The 20,736-nt window shown below is 44.2% G+C and overlaps 1 protein-coding gene across 1 annotated transcript; it reads right to left on the bottom strand.

Moving 5' to 3' along the window:
- LOC120932619 (ganglioside GM2 activator-like) lies at nucleotides 1-19,838 on the bottom strand. The gene is made up of 4 exons (XM_040345133.1): nucleotides 19,669-19,838; nucleotides 15,965-16,120; nucleotides 4,404-4,586; nucleotides 1-805 (listed from the first exon to the last, which is right to left on the bottom strand). The coding sequence occupies exons 1-4, from the start codon at nucleotides 19,759-19,761 to the stop codon at nucleotides 635-637; spliced, it is 603 nt and encodes a 200-aa protein (XP_040201067.1). The 5' UTR covers nucleotides 19,762-19,838; the 3' UTR covers nucleotides 1-634.
- Nucleotides 19,839-20,736: the final 898 nt, after the last annotated feature.

The following is a 20,736-nucleotide window of genomic DNA, read 5'->3' on the forward strand; positions in this document are numbered from 1 at the left end:
TTGTTTATAGCATTTGGGTACAGCAGCGCACGACCGCGCAATTGTCAGTTAAAGCGACGCATTGCCGTATTGCAAGTGGTTAATGAACAAATTAAAGAAATTCTGTAATTCAGCCATATATTTGTTTATGCCTCCTGCACACATGACATATGGAGACACTTTTGTGGTGTTGAGGTGGCAGGATCGTAGGATCTTCTATAGCAAGTGAGAGGCAAGGGAGGTAGTTCATTTTGTTTTGTTGGCAGAACGGACTTTTCGAAAGGAAAAAGTAGAGAAAATAAATGACAACTGTGCATGTTGGGAGGGGGGCTGTGGTGGCGCACATTAAGGAAAATCGTTTTTTTTTTGTAAGTCTAAAGATGGGTGTTCTGTGGTCTCACAAAATAATCCATAGGTAACTGATCCCGGAGTGGACAAATCAACTGTTCTAATTGGTTTTCCAAGCTATATTGCACTGAAGACAGCCATATAAAATCTGCATTATTAGTCTCAGTTTAATGTGCAGGCACCAATGGGGAAGGCAGGGACCATGCTGGCTGGCAAGGGTAGAGTCTAGTATTGTCATAGATGAGATGAAGGTTAATCAAGTAAGTGATAAAATGTCTTCTTTGTTCCAGTGAATTAGGCATCCTTCTTACCACCACCAGGAGGAGGGTTCGGCCAGAGTGAAAGTAAATTTGGCACATCCAATTTCCTGATTGTTGTGGCTGAGAATTCCAGTAACTCTGTAGTTGCCCTCAGCAAGCCATGATGGTAGAGAGAAGCTGGGTATCTTAAAACTGGTTGTGGGGAGACTGTAGGAACCCTGGACGAGAGAAACAAAGAGAGAGAAAAGGATACTATTACTGTATAGTTCAAGCTACACTTTAAGCCTCATACAAACGATCGGATTTTCTGCAGACAAAGAGTAGGACTTTTTTCCGAAGGGCGTTGGCCAGGAACTTGTATTGCATACAAATTGCAAAAGATTGTGGGCCAACAAACACGAAACAACATGTTTTTTCAGCTCTTTAGCGCCACCATTTGAGCAACTTCTGCTAATGTTATGGTGAGCATTGCTTCGGAGCATGCGTGTTTGCACTTTGTCTACACACAATCGGATAATCCGACAACACATATTTGTTGGCAGACAATTTTAAAGCATGCTACCCCACATTTGTCCACGGAAAATCCGACAACAATTGTCCGATGGAGCATACAAATGGTTGGATTTCCAACAACAGCCTGCCATCACACAATTCCTGTTGGATAATCCGATCGTGTGTACGAGGCTTTAAAATGCACCTGCGCTCTGACCATGGTCATTGCATATTCTTAACAAGTAAAAAGGGAGCTTTAACCACTTCAATACCGGGCACGTTCACCCCCTTCCTGCCCAGGCTAATTTCCAGCTTTCAGCATTATCACAATTTGAATGACAATTGCGCGGTCGTACAACACTGTATCTAAATGAATTTTGTGTCCTTTTTTGAGACAGATAGAGACTTCTTTCTTTTGGTGGTATTTAATCAACACTCTGGTTTTTATTTTTGCTAAATAAAATTTAAAAAGACCAACATTTTTGCAAAAAAACTTTTTTTCACTGATATGCACTGATGAGGCTGCACTAATGGGGTTTGCTGGTGAGGGACTGATGGGCTAAACTGATAACCAGTGTAAGCCGTCAATGGCACCGTCCTAATCGATGCAACGCCGCATCTGTGGCACTGCACCAATTTCAAAAACTAGTTTCTGTAATACTTTTTGCGATTTCGGGCTGGGATTTACACCTGCACAGATGTCTCTGAAATTGCAGCCTGAAATTTTGACTGACATGCGGGAGTAAAATCGTGCGATCAGCTGAACTCGCACGGCTTCATTCCCGCAGCTCAGTGTGAACCTGGGTTAAATGCTGTACTCACTGTGCCCTGTCAGATTAGCTCTCTTTTCCTCACTCTCTATCTCTGTTTGAGAAAGGAGAGCTAATAAAAGGCAAGTCTGTTTACATGTGACCAGCTGTGATTGGACACAGCTGATCACATGGTAAAAGGGAGCACTGTGTTTGGCCCTTTACCCTAAATCTGTGATCTGCTGTGTCCAAGGGACACAGCAATCAAAGACACGTCCCAATGCGTGTTCTTGGAAGGACATCCAGGGATGCCCTCCCAGAACTGGAGAGTCACGTTGTAGCCATAGAGGTTAAAATAAGCCTTCACTCACCTCTCTACCTGCTTGTTCTGTGAAGTAATTAATTCATAAAACAAACCTTAATTTCAAAAAGCATATTTACTTTTTTATTTTATTTCTCACTTCATCTCATGCTATCTCCACATCAGATATCCCATGGGGCATATGCTTTCACAGTGCAGCTGGAGGAGGATGTCACCAGGGGGTGGGCTGCAAGAACATAGAGGAAAAATATGGCTCCCGATGACTTTACGAAAGAAGACAGCAGCACGAGATCCGGAATGCAACAGCAAATTACAGCAAGGCGATGCTGGACTTGCTGGGCATGTAAATATGTTTTTTGTAGATAACTCCAGTGAAAACAAAAAAACATAGGGGTGAAGTTCTCCTTTAAAAGATCCTCAAAGATAACAAGACTTTGAAGTTGGGGTTCAGTCGGTTTCTAACAGCTTAGAAGCCTGCTGGGTATTTTGTGCTATTTATTTTTAAGTTGGACTGATGGGAGACTGTCAAAATCTGCTCTCATGAAAGGTGATATTTCAGTGCCTCAGTTGTGAAGTTTGAAAAGCAATCTCTCCACAGTGCCTTTAGCTACAGAGATAAATGTGGGCTTGTTTCAAAAACATTTTACTGAATGTGCAGAATATGTAAACATTTGTACATAGGACATGTTCACGTTAAACACTGAAATTAAGTACCTACACAAGAGAGACTTCCACCATTATTATGCTACGTTCACATTCATGCGTTGCAGGATTGCATATGCAAAATTGCCCATGTTTCTGTAATGCATAAAAACATGCATCCCTTTTGCAAGCACACAGAGGTGCCAATAACCCTTAATGGTATCCTCATGCAAATTTCTAACGTGCGTGTGTCAAAATGCATGGTATTAAAGTACCAGGGATGTGTGGTGAGGTCAGTGGCTGGTGAGGCACTGGCTAGTATCAGAGCCAGATACACACAGGTTACATACACCGTGATCGTTAGAGCGAGAACAATAATTCTAGCACTAGATCTCCTCTGTAACTCTAAACATGTAACCTGTAAAAAAAAAAATGTAAAGCTTTGCCTATGGAAACTTTTAAGTACTGAAGTTTGGCGCCATTTCACAAGTGTGCGCATTATAAAGAGTGACATGTTAGGTATCTATTTACTCGGCGTAACATCATCTTTCATAGTATACAAAAAAAAAAAACGGGCAAACTTTAGTGTTTTTATTTATTTTTTATTCATGAGTTTCTTTCCAAAATATGATTTAGCTTGTACCTTTTCAGCAGCAGCAGAATTCATTCTTCCGCTTCACTCTTATACCCATAAACACATGTTTTTTCCTGTAGTTAAGAGGGCTGGGCTGAAAGGGAGTATGTGTCTTTTAGACACATGTCCCTTCTATGACACTGCAGTGAGAAGAGAGCCTCCACTGCAGCATTTTTATTGGACAGCTTGGACCAATGGTACTTTACCATTGGTCCAAGACCCCAAGCTGTCCATTGAGCTCAGTGCCTCTGACAAGAAGTGAGGAGAGGCACTGTGAGCTCATCCTCTCAGTCTGCTGCAAACAGTGTGTGCCAGATTGCATTTAAACTGGCTGCTCTGTATGTAGCTTCTGACAGGCTGCGCAAGGAGCCCCAAATCTCCGGAACCATAAGTCATAGGAGCCCTACATTTTTACCAGTGTTTTACCAAATTTAGGGTCTCTGTGACCTCAGGTTTGACGAGCTATGACCCTCGAAGCTCGATTTATTGATTTTCTTTAAATGTTCACTCTAGCTCATCTGCTTCCCCTGACTGCACATCCCTGCAAAGTACCAAGCGATTTATTGTGTGGCACAATATTTCAAAAGGTTTATGCACTTCTTTTGGGCAACTTAGGTGTGTAAAGGCATCCTATTGAAATGAATGGGCTACGCTAAGCATGAAAATATGCAAAAAAAACATGCACACCATCACACATGCATAGGTGTGAATAGAGCCCTAATGTTAAACTAAAAATACCTCTAGAAGAGGAAGTATTTGTCAATGCGTTTTGCACTTTGAATGACAGTGTATAAAGAGTAAGTCAAACTGCACTCTCATTACATCTCTACAATAAATGCACATTTCCCCATTCTATCCTTTTAAAAATACAGCAAGTGGGGAAAGCTGAAGAACGCACATGAAATTTTACGTTTGATCTACAGTATACTTGCACTTCACCTTATACAATAACAACCACCTGGAGTGAGGCTACTTACAGCTTTGAATGGACAATGGCAGGGAAGTCCATAAGTCTTTAGGGGTCCTGGGCACTGCTGTCCTGGCTTAAAGAAAGCATCCAGCAGATCGCAAACCTCAGTGTAGGTGCAGCTGCCAAACTTATCAATACAGGGGGCAGCCAGCCAATCGCCAAACAGCTCCTTCTCTGCAGTAATTTTGATCTGTTCATAAGAGAAGAAAAACCAATGTCAAACTTAGAAGAATTGTTTTGCCTTTTCACATCTTCCTTGTAGCGAAGAGCAATTACCATGGGCACCTCTGTAATAGATTGTGTTTCCTCAGCATGCCACCCAACCCATAAATATTATAGAAGTGACCATACATCATTACATTCATTGTGTGTTGTCTCATGCAGTGGTATCAAACACAGGATTTTAATGTTTTCTTATGGCACTGTGAAGGGGTTACAACAATGACTTTAGCCACTTGCACTCCAGAAGGTTTTACCCCCTTCATGACCAGGCCATTTCTTGCATTCAGCACTTTAACTGACAATTGCGCAGTCATGCAACAATGTACGTAAATTAACTTTATATCATTTTTTTTGACACAAATAGTTTTCTTTTGGTTAAAAATGTATTTATTTTTAATAAAATTAATTCTGCTACATGTCTTTAAAAAAAAAGGAGGAGCTGCAGAGATCCACAGCTCAGGTGGGAGAATCTGTCCACAGGAAGACTATTAGTTGTGCTCTTCACAATGCTGACCTTTATCAAAGAGTGGCAAGAGGAAAGCCATTGTTGGAAGAAAGCCATAAGAAGTACTGTTTGCAGTTTGTGAGAAGCCATGTGGGGGATACAGCAAACATGTGAAGGTGCTCTGGTCAGTTGAGACCAAAATTGAACTTTTTGGCATAAAAGCAGAACACATCCCTACTGTGAAACATGGTGGTGGCAGCATCATGTTGTGGGGATGCTTTTCTTCAGCAGGATAGGAAGATGGATGGAGCAAAACACTGGGCAAGAAAAGACTTGAGCAGAGGTTCACCTTCCAGCAGGACAACGACCCTAAACATACAGACAGAGCTACAATGGAATGGTTTGGATCAAAGCATATTTATGTGTTAGAATGGTCCAGTCAAAGTCCAGACCTAAATCCAATTGAGAATTTGTGGCAAGACTTGAAAATTGCTGCTCACAGATGCTCTCCATCCAATCTGACAGAGCTTGAACTATTTTGCAAAGAAGAATGGGCAAAAATGTCACTCTAGATGTGCAAAGCTGGTAGAGACATACCCCAAAAAGACTTGCAGCTGTAATTGCAGGGAAAGGAGGTTCTACAATGTATTGACTCAGGGGGACTGAATACAAATGCATGCCACACTTTTCACATATTTATTTGTAAAATTTGGAAAACCATTTATCATTTTCCTTCCACTTTGTGTTGGTCTATCACATAAAAATCCAATAAAATACATTTATGGTCATTACCCTCTGACCGAGAGAGATGTGGATCACATAAACACGCAACAAGACTTACAACATAAATAGACCTGAAGTGTGCCTTGGTGGTCTGGTCAGTATGCCAAGAAAAGGGGGCAAAAGACTCACATAGGGAAATAGTTTATATTGATTTCTTGTATTTATTGAGCCAGCTTGGTAAAGGCTTGTGCCATTCCTTCATGAGGATTTGGGATGTATGTGGCAAAACAAGGAGACTTCCATCAGCCTGGTATCTTGATTACGTGGTCTGGTACTCCCTGTTGGGAGGCAACTGAGGCTGCTCTAATTCGGAAAGAATGTCCAGAGAACTGACTGGGGTTTGAAGCCCAAGTTACTTAGGAGGATTCTGACATGCTTGACACACTGGCTGACACTCAGGGAGCTGGTTTAGAAAGGGTAGCAACAAGCTACAATCAGATTGGCTGGGTAGATGGAGCAGTAGTGGGTCGAGCACCGTCACTGGGCGTCAGGCGTTGTCAGTCTGAAACAGGTTGATGTCAACCCCAGGGGCTGGTTTGTTGCGTTTGCAGACTGTGAGAGTGTAGTGGTTCGAAAGCGAGTCGGGTGGCGTCGGAGCAGTGTGTGACTGCCGGAGCCGCTGACTAAATTCACTAGGTTGTAGGGAACCGTAGAAGGCCTGGTAGATGGCTGTTTGGGTGACTAGTCTGGGCAAAGCCCCAAACAGGGAACGAGTAAGGATTTTAGACATGTCCCTAAAGAGGGGACTCTTGAAAGGTAGGCGCTTGCCACTGACTACAGGTTGGTGCTTCTGTATGCCCTGTAGGAGGGACTTGACTGCATGGGCTCGAGAATACTGACGGTTTACTGGGGTCCTGCAGGGACAGGAAATGCTGGATGCCATCTAGATATGGCGTGATAGTATTGAGAAATGGTCAGCTGCATGTGGCAATACGATATGAAGTCTAGGATGTGTCCAACGTTGCCTATTGCTGCTCCGGGGCAAGGGGCCAAAAATTTGCGATTAGTGTTCCAAGCAGTGCGATAGGCCTTCAGTGTGTTGCGTGCCAAGGAGTGGTTAATAAGTTGGATTGCGTTGGTGAGATGCGACTTCAGTCCATCGTCAGCAATGTCCATGGTGGGACAGGGATAGTTGTTGGGTCGGCTCCAGGCTCTTGCTGGAAAAAACATCCATTCCAAGGTTGGAATAGGAAAGCGCATCAGCTGCTTTTTGCATTTGCCTGGAAAAGGTCTACATAAGATATTAACTGGTGACGGAGTGACAGCTGCGCGAGCCTACGCAGGAAGTGATGGGGAGTGACTTATATCTACCTTAATTGATGATGTCGGCTGTGGCCTGATTGTCTGTGGTGAAGAACAGTGTCTGTCCTGTTCAAGTGTGGTCCCAGACCTGGGCAGCTGCCACGATGGGGTGCAGCACGAGGCGTGATGAAGACTGGGTGAAGAAAAATTTAAGAGAATTTCTGGGGGCCAAGGTTTGGAGAACCAGTGGCGGCCTAAAAATGGCTGCAAAAGCCTTTGGTGGCTCGGCTGACACTGCCAGGATGAAGATTGAAATGCTGTTCTATCAGGTGGGGAAGTTGTCCCACATAGCTAAGTCTGCTACTGATGCTTGGTCTGTTTGAGAACTTGGACTGGATCTTGCATTGGTGTGAGAAAATCAAGACAATACACAGGTGCTCAACAAGACGATATACATGCACTCGCAGGCCAACGTGCATTTGCAGGCCAACGTGCATTTGCAGGCCAACGTGCACTCGCTGGTGCTGGATGAAAACCTGAACTAACCGCAGGGAAAAAACACAGAGAAAAGATGAGTGGCCCGCGTGCCACTGAAGATGAATGGCCAACTGGGTGCCACTGTGTGTTTGTGTGGCTGATTGTTTGTCACTGAGGTGTGTTTGCAAGTTTAGTTTGTATTCGGGTTTGCACATAGGTGCGTGCCGCAAAGTGTTTTATACTACTGCAGACAATATTGTGCGGTTGCAAGGGTGTCAATGAGTGTCAGGTTGCTGGGACGATATTGTGTGGTTGCAGGGGCCTTGAGTATGAAGGCTTGTTTTGAGACGGCATTGCGTGGTTGCAAGGGTCTGAGTCTGGTTTGCCAAGATGGTATTGCGTGGTTGCAAAGGTCTCGATGATTATGAGGTTTGTTTTGAGATGGCATTGTGTGGTTGCACGGGTCTCAACAAGTGAGGGGTTGCTGAGACAATGTTGCGTTTTGAAATGGTCTCAAATGAGTGTCGGCCGCTAAGACAACTTTGTATGGCTGCAGGGGTCTGAATGGGTGTCAGGTTGCTGAGACGATATTGCATTTGCAATGGTCTCAAATGAGTGTCAGGTTGCTAAGACGACTTTGTATGGCTGCAAAGGTCTGAACGGGTGTCAGGTTGCTGAGATGAGATTGTGTGGTTGCAAAGGTCTAGACGGGTGTGAGGTAGCTGAGATATTACATTTAGCAAGGGTCTCAAATGAGTGTCAAGTTGCTGAGACAATATTCCCCTTTATTATTATTTTTTTTTAATACGACTGTGAATGAAACGCTGGTAAACACGAGTTACCGCATCTGGCAGTGTTTACAAGCTGTTACAGGCATTGGCGTTTCGAATGCCTCTGAACATCCGTCTGAACCCATTTTTTTTTTCCGGGAAGGTTTCTAACTCAACTGCCTAGAAACGACTATAAATGATCCTGTGTACATGTACTGATAAGATAACATAGAGGAGAAATCAGGGGCGTCTGAAAAACACCCAACTGTTCCTAAACGTCTGTTTACCAACAGAAGTGTACATGAGGCCAAAGATGATTTGTCTGGCTGCAAGGGTCTCAATGAATGCCAGGTTGCTGGGGCAAGACTGCATGGTCACAAAGGTCTTTGACGAGTAGGAGGTTGCTCAAGACAGTATTGCGTGGTTGCAAGGGTCTCGATGAGTGTGGCGCTGCTGAGACGGTATTGTGTTTGCAAGGGTCTGAACTATGGTGTGAGGCTGCTGAGACGGTATTGCATGGTTGCAAGGGTCTTGATGAGTGTAGGGCTGCTGAGATGGTATTGCGTTTGCATGGGTCTCAACAATGGTGTGAGGCTACTGAGATGGTATTGCGTGGTTGCAAGGGTCTTGATGAGTGTAGGGCTGCTGAGATGGTATTGCGTTTGCATGGGTCTCAACAATGGTGTGAGGCTACTGAGATGGTATTGCGTGGTTGCAAGAGTCTTGATGAGTGTAGGGCTGCTGAGACGGTATTGCGTTTGCAAGGGTCTCAACAATGGTGTAAGGCTGCTGAGACGATTTGGTATGGTTGCAATGGTCTCAGGTGTCAGGTTGCTGGGCCGAGATTGTGTGGTGACAATTTTTTTTCTGCATTTTTCTTTTTTTGCGTTTTGTAAGGGTCATGTGTTGCAAGGGTCTTAACAAGGGTGTCAGGCTGCTGAGACGATTTTGTGTGGTTGCAAGAGTCTCGATGAGTATGGGGCTGCTGAGACGGTATTGCGTTTGCAAGGGTCTCAACAAGGGTGTCAGGCTGTGGAGACGAATTTTGCGTCGTTGCAACGGTCTCAACAGGTGTCAGGTTGCTGGGCTGAGATTACGTGGTGGCAATTGTTTTTGTTTTTTGCGTTTTATATATTTTTTTTCTTTTTTGCATTTTGTAAGGGTCATGTGTTGCAAGGGTCTCAGCAAGGGTATCAGACTGCTTAGATGATTTGCATGGTTGCAAGGTCTCAATCAATAATAATTGGGTTACTGAGAAATTATAGAAACACCTGGTTTGTTTGTACCTTAAGCAAGCAGTATAAGGTAGAAGGACAACGCCTGTTTGAATCGTAGGTTCCGCAGGGGCCACTAATGAACGATATGGGAGACAATGAATGGTAGCAAATTGATAAGACATAAAGAATGCAATAACAAATCTTACTTGCGACAGTGGGCCATGCGAGTGAGTTTGCGGCGGACTGTGGCTGGAGTGAAACATGTCGGGAACGTGTAGCGTGATGCCATGCATGGGGCAAAACAACGAGGTTTGGTGTAGAAAATAGTACACGAGAAGTGCGTATCAAAGCTTTGCAAGCTCCACTGCGGGAACCAAACATATGGTATAGGTGACACCATGAGTGGCCACAAATTTGACATGACAAACAAGCTAACGAATCCTACCTGGGACAGTGAACATGCGACTGGGTTTGCTTTGGACTGGAGTGGATGTGCAACACATCCCAAGAGTGTGGTGTGGTGCCATGCATGACACACAGGCAATAACTTTGGTAAATAAATGAGAGAGAAGAACCGTGTACAAGCAATTCGTAAGTTCCGCTGCGGGAACTAAAACACACGACATGGGGGAAACAATGAATGACAACGGTAGAAAGTAGGTAGGGAGGGTACCGCGCTTAGGAGCGAATAGTGTGGGTGGAGCAAAGAACTTGGGTGGTAAAGGTAATGACCAAAAGATAAATATGAATAAACTCAAAACACGCTAGGTGTGAGAGCGGCTAAAGACTGCAGCCCCCCTGATAAGTGATCCCCTAAGGGACGCAGAGAAAAATAAAAATGAAAAAGTGAAGGGGTCGTGGTGCTGTCTGAACTAGAGGCTGAGTGTACCAAGTGGAAGGTACAGTACTAACTTGAATGTGATCCAAAATGAGTGAGTGTAATGCCACTGGCGTTATTCAGTATAAGACGAGCGCAGCCTTACCTATTCCATCGGCTGCGCTCCTCTCTCTGCACTGGTCGCGTCACTTCCGCCGCGCCAGTGTTTGCGTTCCACGCTGGAACGCGGAAGCGCGCCCAGCGTGCTCTGCTGTTTCCCGCGCCCTGGCGGCTATTTAAATCAATAGAAATGACGGCAGGGTGTTCCACTATTTTGTCGGACCCCTGCCGTCCCCCGGGAACCGCTCTACAGACCCCAGAGAACCTGCTACAGTGAGGCTCAGTCCTCCCAGCCAGAAGACCCATCCGCACCTCTCCGGTCTCCAGCTCACCCTTTACAGGCTCAACCCTCCAGGCATAGCAGCCCAGCATTGCAACTCACTACAGGGAGGATTCCTTTCAGCCTTGCACTCAGGAGACGTGGTTTTACCTTCTTGAACTGACAAACCAGCAGTACCGCAAGTATCTTTATAAGACATAATAGCATTATCTAGCTATGCTGTAGTCACGTGGAACTTTGCTTATCATATAGACATAGCTACTCAGTTTGAACTTTGCCTGAACTTATACCTGTATAACCTGGGATTGCCTAATTACTGATTCGCTATCACTGTTTGCTTCAGAGACTTTGTTTTGAATCTTTACAACGCTCATCATAAATAATAAGGGCTCATTCACATATGTTACTTAACTCTTATGCTGCAGAATACATGCTTATGAAATAATAAGCTCATTGATTTTGTTGGTACTCCGTTTGAGGTTGTGATGATATAAACCATTAACTCTTATCAAATATTAGAGTGACTAATTGGTTTACACCTGAGAAACCTCCGCAGCTGAGATCCAATTAATCAAATCACACATATCCAGGCAGGATCGTTTTTATCTCATATGGAACCTGGTTCTAGTAGTTTTTTGTAACTGCCTGCTTTGTTGCACATGCCTATCTGGCAGTGCTAAATAAAACTTTTTTATACTTTGAACATACTGCGCCATGAGATTGTCTTTTTCCCTGGAGGACTCTTGGATAACCTAAAAAGAAGTGGAGCCATCCAGACCAGGAGACCCACGCACCCATAGGACCCAGGAAGACGAAATCGCAGCTGCTGGAGAGCAATTATACTTGCACTTTACCCCTGCAGGGGTGAGTGCCTTCGGTGAGTAGGGACCCAGGAGGGGGAGCACCGGAACACTGTGCGAATTCACACAACTGTACTTTGTGATTTATCACCCAGAGTGGGTGCACCGGCCCACGAACACCTTCACTTTGTTATTTATGTGGACTGATGAGCTTTTGCTGAGCCTTAGCCATTGGACTTTTATATATATTTATATTTGTTTATAGTTTAATTTTTTATTGCTGTGTTATATACCCACTGGTTATCCACCATTACGTTGGTATTTTTTGTATTTCACTCACCGCTGCTAGGCGATCACCGTTTAGTTTTATTTTAACTCACTTAGTACCACAGCCCCTGGTGGCTACTCACTCTAGTAGTTCACCTAGTGGCCGACCACCCTTGCGGCCAAGTGCCACAATTTATTTTGTATTTTCAGCGTTTGCATATTACACACCATGCTTTCATCACATGTATGTTAGAGTGTTCAATACATGCCAATTAGGCTTTCACGTATCAATACACTTAGGCACTTGTATTTATTAGATCCATCACTCACTCATTTTGGATCACATTCAAGTTAGTACTGTACCTTCCACTTGGTACACTCAGCCTCTAGTTCAGACAGCGCCACGACCCCTTCACTTTTTCATTTTTAACGGTAGAAAGTATGCAATGTATCTGATACAAAACGGTTGTAAAATGCATGAAATGAATCCGATACGAATTGATAGTAAGGAGTATTGAACGAATCTGATACGAATTGGTTGTAGAGTGTATGCTACCCCTTGCTTTGAAACCGAACACCTACCAACCACCCATCCCCCCAGGCTAATCAAGTGCAGACAAGGCACCATGTGAGTCCAATTACCACCTCAATCTGCCAAAGAACCCATACAAACACATGTCAATCTCCAAATGGATTTACAAATGAATCGTATGTTTGGCAGAAGGAAGTTACAAATGTACTACGCCTGAGCCGAATGATGTTGGAACATGAGCAAAAGTAACTCAGAAGCAGATTTTTTCCCAAAAGGGATGCAGGATAGGAAGCATAACGAATTGCAAGATTGCACAAGATACGAAAAGGTTTGAATCCTACCTGCGACAGTAAGCGGGAACCGCCGGCGAAGACCGTGAAGGGAGAAGCCGCAAAGCGCTTGCGATGTCGAATGCGATTGAATGCGCAGACTCACGGACATGAGGTGAGCTGGGAAGAGTCGGCCCAGTGACGTGTAGTACCGCACACTGAACCGACAAAGAGCATGTGTGAGTGGGCTGCTTAAATACCCTCCGGGCTCCTCCCATAAACTCAGGCCACCATACTGGCCTTCTTATTTACGTTTTTGGCTGTAACATGACAAAATGTGGAAAATTTCAAGGGGTGTGAATACTTTTTCAAGGCACTGTACATGGGGCGGTCAGCAAACAGTTAGAGTAGTTGTGAACATACAATGTTTTAGACACTTTATAGTTATATACACTTTCTAATACAGTTATAACAGTATGGCAGGGGGAATGTTTAAGAGGTAGGCTGTGATTGGTAGGGGGTAAATCTGAGGGGTAGATTTTAAATGAGGGGAAGCTCTGCTGATTTTATTATCCAATCATGTGAAAGCTAAAATGCTGTTTATTATTCCCCTTGCACGTTCCCCTCGGATCTACAGTGACTGCACTTCCAAGTGCACTTTCAGTGCAATTTCAAGTGCACTTTGCACTTGCAGTGCAAAGTGGATTTGCCTTTAGTAAATAACCCCCTTTGTGTAGAATTATCTATCAACAGGGCTTTTTTTCAGGGGGAACACAGTTACAGCACTGAATGCATGTAATGGCAAGGGGTGATGGGTGTGCTGGAAGGTCTATTGTTGCTGGCTTCTGGGGGATCTATTGTCATTGGGGAGATCTATTTTTGCATAGGGGCTATTGTTGCTGGGGGGCGGGGTTCTATGTTGCTGGGAGGACTCTACTGTTGAAGGAAAGGTCTATTGATGCTGACTACTGGAGGCTCTATTGATGCTGGCTGTTGATATTTGTTGTTGCTGCTGGGGGTCTATTGTTGCTGGGGTGCTATTTTGTTGCAGGGGGTCGATTGTTGCTGGAGTGGGGTCTATTGTTGTGAGGAGAATCTGTTGGTGGAGGAGGGAACTATTGTTGTTGGGGAGGGGGGGTCGATTGTTACTGTGGGGGTCCATTATTGCGAAGGAGGATCTGTTGTTGCAGGGGGGGGGTCTACTATTGCTAGCGGCAGGGGATCTATTTTAATGGCTTTCCTGTTATCATTAACACTTTTCATAAAAATTACTTAGCACCACAAAATGGTACTTGGTTCTGTATTCTCAAAAAGGGGACGTACTGGGAGGTGGGTAGGGGGTGGAGCCAAGGAATGGTGATAAGAGGTGGGTAGGGGGCAGAAACAAGGAGTGACTCAGGGGGGGGGGTTCTGGCGCCTATCCTCTGAGAAAAAAAGCCCTGTTTATCAGCATATACACTGTGGGGCAGATCCACAAAGAAATTACGCTGGGGTATCTATTGATACGCCGCGTAATTTCAAAGTTCCCGCGTCGTATCTTTGTTTTGTATCCACAAAACAAGATACGACAGAATGAGGGATCGATCCGACAGGCGTAGGTCTTAGTACGCCGTCAGATCTTAGGTGCATTTTTTCGGCGGCCGCTAGGTGGCGTTTCCGTCGAATTCCACGTTGAGTATGCAAATTAGCTAGTTACGACGATCCACGAACGTACGTCCGGCGCATTTTTTTTTACGTTGTTTGCGTTCGGGTTTTTCCGGCGTATAGTTACCCCTGCTATCATGAGGCATACTCAATGTTAAGTATGGCTGTCGTTCCCGCGTCGCCTTTTGAATTTTTTACGTCGTTTGCGTAAGTCGTTCGCGAATAGGGATTTGCGTAGAATGACGTCACCGTCGTAAACATTGGCTTGTTTCGGAAAGATTAAATTGCAATACTTGCGCTGTAGGGTGTGGAACAGGGAATATGTAATGGACAATAATATTTATGAGTGACTAGTGAAAATATTATTTGGTGAAAACAATATTATAACAGTGAGACCAATACAAAGACAGTCCTTAATGAGCAAGTCTGCACTCCAGGGAGGTCCAGATCCAGTGCAGTCCTGCCGTGCATTAATGTGCTCCAGACGGAGATTGATCCTAATCTCCAGTGTAAAAATAAAAATGCAATCAAAAAATGAAGATACGGAAAGTACACGGAAAACAGTCCTGAAGGAAGTATATATGAGACCCTTAGATCCGTAATATAGGTGAAAATAGGATAGTTGAGCCAACACCAAAGTTATATGTAAACACCTTTGGTGAACCCAGCTGCTCACCTCGAGTTGACCACAGTATGTCCAGGTTAAAATGGTCTAGATGGTTATAATCCACAAATAACACATGTAAGTCTCCATCCGATGTTTAACATGAAAAAACACAAAGTAAAAAGACAAAAAGAGGCTGATGGTGAAATACCGTCACAAAAAAGATATTGGCAAATGGGATCTTGGCGAATGGGAATGCACTCACATGTGAGTGAGAGATCTCAGACTCATATCCACGAGTACCGCACTCGTCGGTCCCTCTATCTTTCCTCTGCTTCTTTCCACTAATTCTCAGGGTTCAGATGCTGGCTGTTTTGATCTCCCCAGGGTTTCTCAGTGTGTGACACTGTCTCAGCTGCTGTGGGCTTGTAGTAACTCCTATCCCTCTCTCATTAGCTCAGATGGAGCGCTCAGATGGCGTTTGCAATGTGAAAAGGGGTGAAAGAAACATACCCATAGTATAGCCCAGTCAGCAATATAAACCGATTTTATTAAAAGTAACAATAAAAACTCACATATCAGTGCGGAAACTCAGCAACAATCCTTACGAGCGGCGAACTCGTATGTCCGTTCGTCAGATGTTTGTGGTGTGTCCTGCCTACCAATCCCGACGCGTATCGTCACGATCACGTGACTTCATCAGGGGATTGGCTTGTTTCGGTTTAATTTCGCGCATGCGCACTGGGATACCCCCACAGACGGCGCATGCGCCGTTAAAAAAAAAAACGTTGTTTACGTCGGGTCACAACGTATTTACATAAAACACGCCCCCATCACATCCATTTGAATTCCGTGCCCTTACGCCGCCAAAGATACACTACGCCGCCGTAACTTACGGCGCAAATTCTTTGAGGATTCCAAAAAAAAAAGTAAGTTACGGCGGCGTAGTGTATCTTAGATACGCTATGCCTGCATAAAGATAGGCAGACCTTTGTGGATCTGGCCCTGTACATCTAATGATTCCAGTATGTTTGGTTATGCGGGTTTACTAAACTGGGTTGTTGAGGATGATTTCTCACCTGGAGTGGAGAGCTTAGAGGGACTTCGGTGTTCAGTACCATTGAGACGACCACTTCTCCTGGGATGGATACAGGGTCAGGGCTAATGGACAGACTTTTGATTGTGCCTGGAAGCTTTCCCGAATCACAGTTCTCCCAGGAGATACTTTTTACTTGCTGTGGAGAAGAAAGACTTGGAGAGTCAAAAACAATACAGATGGCAGAAATGGTGCTATGGCCAAAAACATTGACAACATTGCACAGGCCTATCAGGGCTCCAAGATAAGTTGAAGCATATGCCTTATCCACGGTTACCTGTGCCAATCCTGAATCCTGGCAGCCGATGTAAACTGGCATTATATAACCAAATAGCAGTGTAGTATTCTGTTCACAGATATTTTTGCCAAAACAACCTCTATCAAGCAATCATTTGGTTACATGTTTGGCTAGCATTATATACATTGATGTGGGTGACTGTATTTTACAACTCATCAGTACCATGTACCCTGACTTACTCATGCCTCCCAACTTTTTGAGATTAGAAAGACCATCACTTACCACAAAGTATATATCCAAAAGACACTACAGAATACACACTACTTATGTTAACGTGTTGGTCCTAAGCAATTCATTCATCTGGCAGTGCCACGTGTGCAGAATAACTGGCCTTCGGTCCTTCATGATTTTATGAATGACTGCTGAGATAATTCTACACATGTGCCACCACTTCAGGTGATTGAGTCCTAGCAACCAAGGACGCTAGGGGACCACCTGCATCCTAGCAACCAAGAACACTAGGGAGTAGGAACCATCTGCATTCTTGCAACCAAGAACACTAGGGAGTAGGAACCATCTGCATCCTAGCAACCAAGAACACTAGGGAGTAGGAACCATCTGCATCCTAGAAACCAAGAACACTAGGGAGTAGGAACCATCTGCATCCTAGCAACCAAGAACACTAGGGGGTAGGAACCATCTGCATTCTTACAACCAAGAACACTAGGGAGTAGGAACCACCTGCATCCTAGCAACCAAGAACACTAGGGAGTAGGAACCATCTGCATTCTAGCTCCCCATGATTACGCTAAGGGGTGGAGTAAAACACATTAGTAGTGTGGCCTGGCTGGAGTCCTGGCTGAGGCTGCCATGCATCTCACTTCATGCAAATGGGTCTGCTATATGATGTGTGGCTTATGGATCTATTCCTTTGACATTGCTGCAGCTTGGAGTTGGACGAGCTCCCTGTCCCGGCCTGCACTCACAACGGTCTAGTTGGACTTTGCCTCTCTACCTGAAGGGCACCTAAATTATGTATTTTTGGGTTACAACAAAGGACACTAGGCAGTAGGGGCTACCTGCATCCTACAAACCAAGCACACAGGGCGGCATTGAGCTGCTTTGCATCCTAACAATCAAGAACTTTACGCAGCAAGAGCCGTCCACGTCCTAGCAACCAAGGACATTAGGCAGCAGGGGCCACCTGTGTTCTAGCAACCAATATGATAAATGTATTCTGGACGCATGTATATGTTAGCACAAATATTTACATGCATACAGGTTAAAATACAACCCCAAATACAGCTGTGTCCTATTTTTCTTTTACACTGCTCAACGCAGAAGAACATTAGGTTGCTAGGCTCAGCTGTCTAAATGGGCCCATAGACTTCAACAACGCTGCATACATATGCATACAAAATCATATGCTGTACACATCTGTATGTCATCTTAATTACACCCACTCAGCACTTATATAGATCTATACATCAGATCAAAAAGAGGGACAACTAAGCAGGTAAAGGTGGGCACACACAGATAGAAATTTGGCCGGTTCAACAGGAACAAGTTTCAGATTTAGATCTGTGTGTGGTCCTCCCTGTTCAACAAAAGTCAATCAGTAGATCGGCTTCTGTCAAATGGGACTGTTTGAAAACTTAAAGTGGAACTTTAGTCAGAAAATTAAGTCCTACTGGATCACTTTAGGCTGGCTCCTTTTTCAGGTATAGCTATGTAAAACATTAAAAACAAGTGCCTATACTGTTTAAAGCGGTTGTAAACCACAGATGTGTGGCTTGTGAAAAGAAAAAAAAACACCTGCAAGGCAATGGCATACTCACCTTGAAATTAAGCCCTCCGGAGCTGTATGGTCACCGCTGACAGGGCTTAGATGTTCCCCCTGTCTGTCTTCTGGGTTTGCACGCTCTGGCTATGTGATTGGTCGGAGCTGCGATGACGTCACTCTCGCACATGCGCACGGGAGGCCATGGTTCTTGAAGCCCTGAAGGTCTGGTAAAGAATGTTGGACCTTCAGAGTGCATTCGCCGGTGACATGACTGACTGCATGCAGGGTGAATATCTCCTAAACGGTGCACGTTTAGGAGATATTAATTTTACCTACAGGTGAGCCTTATAATAGGTAAAAATAACCAAGCAGGGTTTACTACCGCTTTAAAATCCAGCAATACACTGGGGGTTATTTAGGAAAGGCAAATCCCCTTTGCACTACAAGTGCAAACTACAATCCTATCCTTTACAGCCAAGGAAGCTGCTTCTGTTTGATCTGCAACTGCCATGGTGCTGCACATGTGATCAGATATGACACCAGCTATTTGAGGGTTCAACAGTTTGGTGGAGGACACAAGCAAATGCGACAGTTTGCAATTCCAGGAATGTAACATTTTTTTAAAACAGCTAAATTGATTGGTTTAGTACGACTTTATGATTTACTGCTGTTCAGGGGCTTTGGGCTTCAGCAAAATGGCAGCCTCCAGCAAGAAGAAACAGGAACCATGCTGGAGGCAATTTACAGCACACAATCATTTTGGTAGCATACTTATTCATGTGGAATGTATGTTCCTTGCTAGAGAACATTATTTTGTATTATGTTGTTATGGGTAAAGTTTCGCTTTGAATTTGATTAGCCGCTGCAGTACTGATCAGTATATTCTGACAGAGGAGTCCTTGCTGTCAGAATAAAATAACACAGTGGGAAGGATTTCACTATCCACCTTGCTCATGTGGGGGGTGACATCTGTTTTTTTTTTTTTTTCATTTAACCCACCGGCTAAACAAAAAGAAATGAACTGTATGTACCCAGCGTAAGGCCCCATACACACGAGAGAATTTATCCGCGGATACGGTCCAGCGGACCGTTTCCACGGATAAATCCTCTCAAAGATTTCCGCAGATTTCTATGCGATGGAGTGTACACACCATCGCATTGAAATCCGCGCGGAAATCCTCTGGCGATGATGTGTCGCGCCATCGCCGCGATTATGACACGGAGACGGGCGCGACGCTGTCATATAAGGAATTCCACGCATGCGTCAAATCATTACGACGCGTGCGGGGAATCCCTTTGGACGGATGGATCCGGTGAGTCTGTACAGACGAGCGGATCCATCCGTTGGAATGGATTCCAGCAGATGGATTTGTTGTGCATGTCAGCAAATATCCGATCTGCTGGAATCCATCCCAGGGGAGATTTATCCGCGGAAAAAGATCCGCTGGCGTGTACACACCATAGGATCTATCCGCAGAAACCCATTTGCTGGGATTTATCTGCGGATGGATTCTATCGTGTGTACGGGGCCTTAGAGGAATAGAGGAACTTGGCTCCACAAGCACAGTCCCTTCTAAATTCAGGGCTCTGCTCACAGAATAAGCCTGAATTGTGTGATGTAAAATTTGCTGATCTAGAAAATACTGATCCCCCCACCTCTGCTTACCGTAGCAAGGTTCCAGGTCTTCCAATCGTAGGCATCAGTGAAATGGGCTATAGCTGCAAAAGCAAGCAAATAGCAGAGGGCAAGCTTAGCCATAGTAACTGTACAAAAGAGTCTAGCCACTGGCAGAATGCAGCTCAGGATCTACACTGAGTATTCATCACACCTACATCTCCTCTCCCTATAAATACATCCACACTGCAATCACTGCTTATCAGCACATAAAAGCACAGCACCTAGGAAGAAGGCCAAGAAAAACACTTAAGATTACAATCTCACTGTACAAATTTATTTCCTTATCTCTCTCCCTATAGAGTGTGACCAGCCAACGAGATGTCATTTCTGCCAAGCCTGTGTAGTGTTAGTTTTCCAATTGAATGACATCTACATGTAAATGGACTATGCTGCCCTCTGCTGCTGTAAAATGGACTTGTCTGTATTCAAATACCGGTGTCATTCACAGGACTGTCAAGCCATAGTTTTATCAAGTGGATCTAAACCTATAATGTAAACTGCAAGCAGGTAGCTCTTTATTGCAGAAGAGACTTGCTGTCTCTTGTACAATAAGGCACACTTTAAGCCTAGTAAACACGATAAGATTATTGGCCGAATTTTCTTTTTTTTCGGACGCTAGTCTCCATATCGAATACAAATAGTTTAGTAAAGTACGAAAATTCTCATACGACAAAATAAAAATTTGGAAGTGATGTAATGTGTATGGAAAGAAGGAACATCCTGGACTTCAAAGGATAAAATCCAAAAATATAATCCAAAAGCAGTCAATGACAGAAAGTGGACATACAGGGACAAATGGCTGACGCATTTCATATCATAATTTGATGCTTAGTCATAGGTGTGAGTAAGCATCAAATTATGATGTGAAACGCGGAAAATATTGGATGACAGCTGTGTACTAAAGATCAGATTATCGTACGATCGCATTAAAAGCAATATTTTTTTAACTATAATCTAATCGTGTGTACGGCGCTTTACCTATCCACTTGCAGTCTGCTATTAAACATTCACCGAGCTGCAAATGCTCAGCTCAGTGTTGCAAACTGTCAGAAAAAA

This window comes from Rana temporaria, chromosome 3, assembly GCF_905171775.1.
Source record: "Rana temporaria chromosome 3, aRanTem1.1, whole genome shotgun sequence".
Classification (NCBI taxonomy): Eukaryota; Metazoa; Chordata; class Amphibia; order Anura; family Ranidae; genus Rana; species Rana temporaria.

Excerpts from the sequence above, each read along its gene's own strand:
- LOC120932619 (XM_040345133.1), bottom strand. The coding sequence starts at position 19,761 with ATGGCTAAGCTTGCCCTCTGCTATTTGCTTGCTTTTGCAGCTATAGCC. Across the intron at positions 4,587-15,964 it reads CTCTAAGCTCTCCACTCCAG|ATCAAAATTACTGCAGAGAA; the intron begins GTGAGAAATCAT and ends TCTTATGAACAG. Across the intron at positions 806-4,403 it reads GCCATTGTCCATTCAAAGCT|GGTTCCTACAGTCTCCCCAC; the intron begins GTAAGTAGCCTC and ends TCTCTCGTCCAG.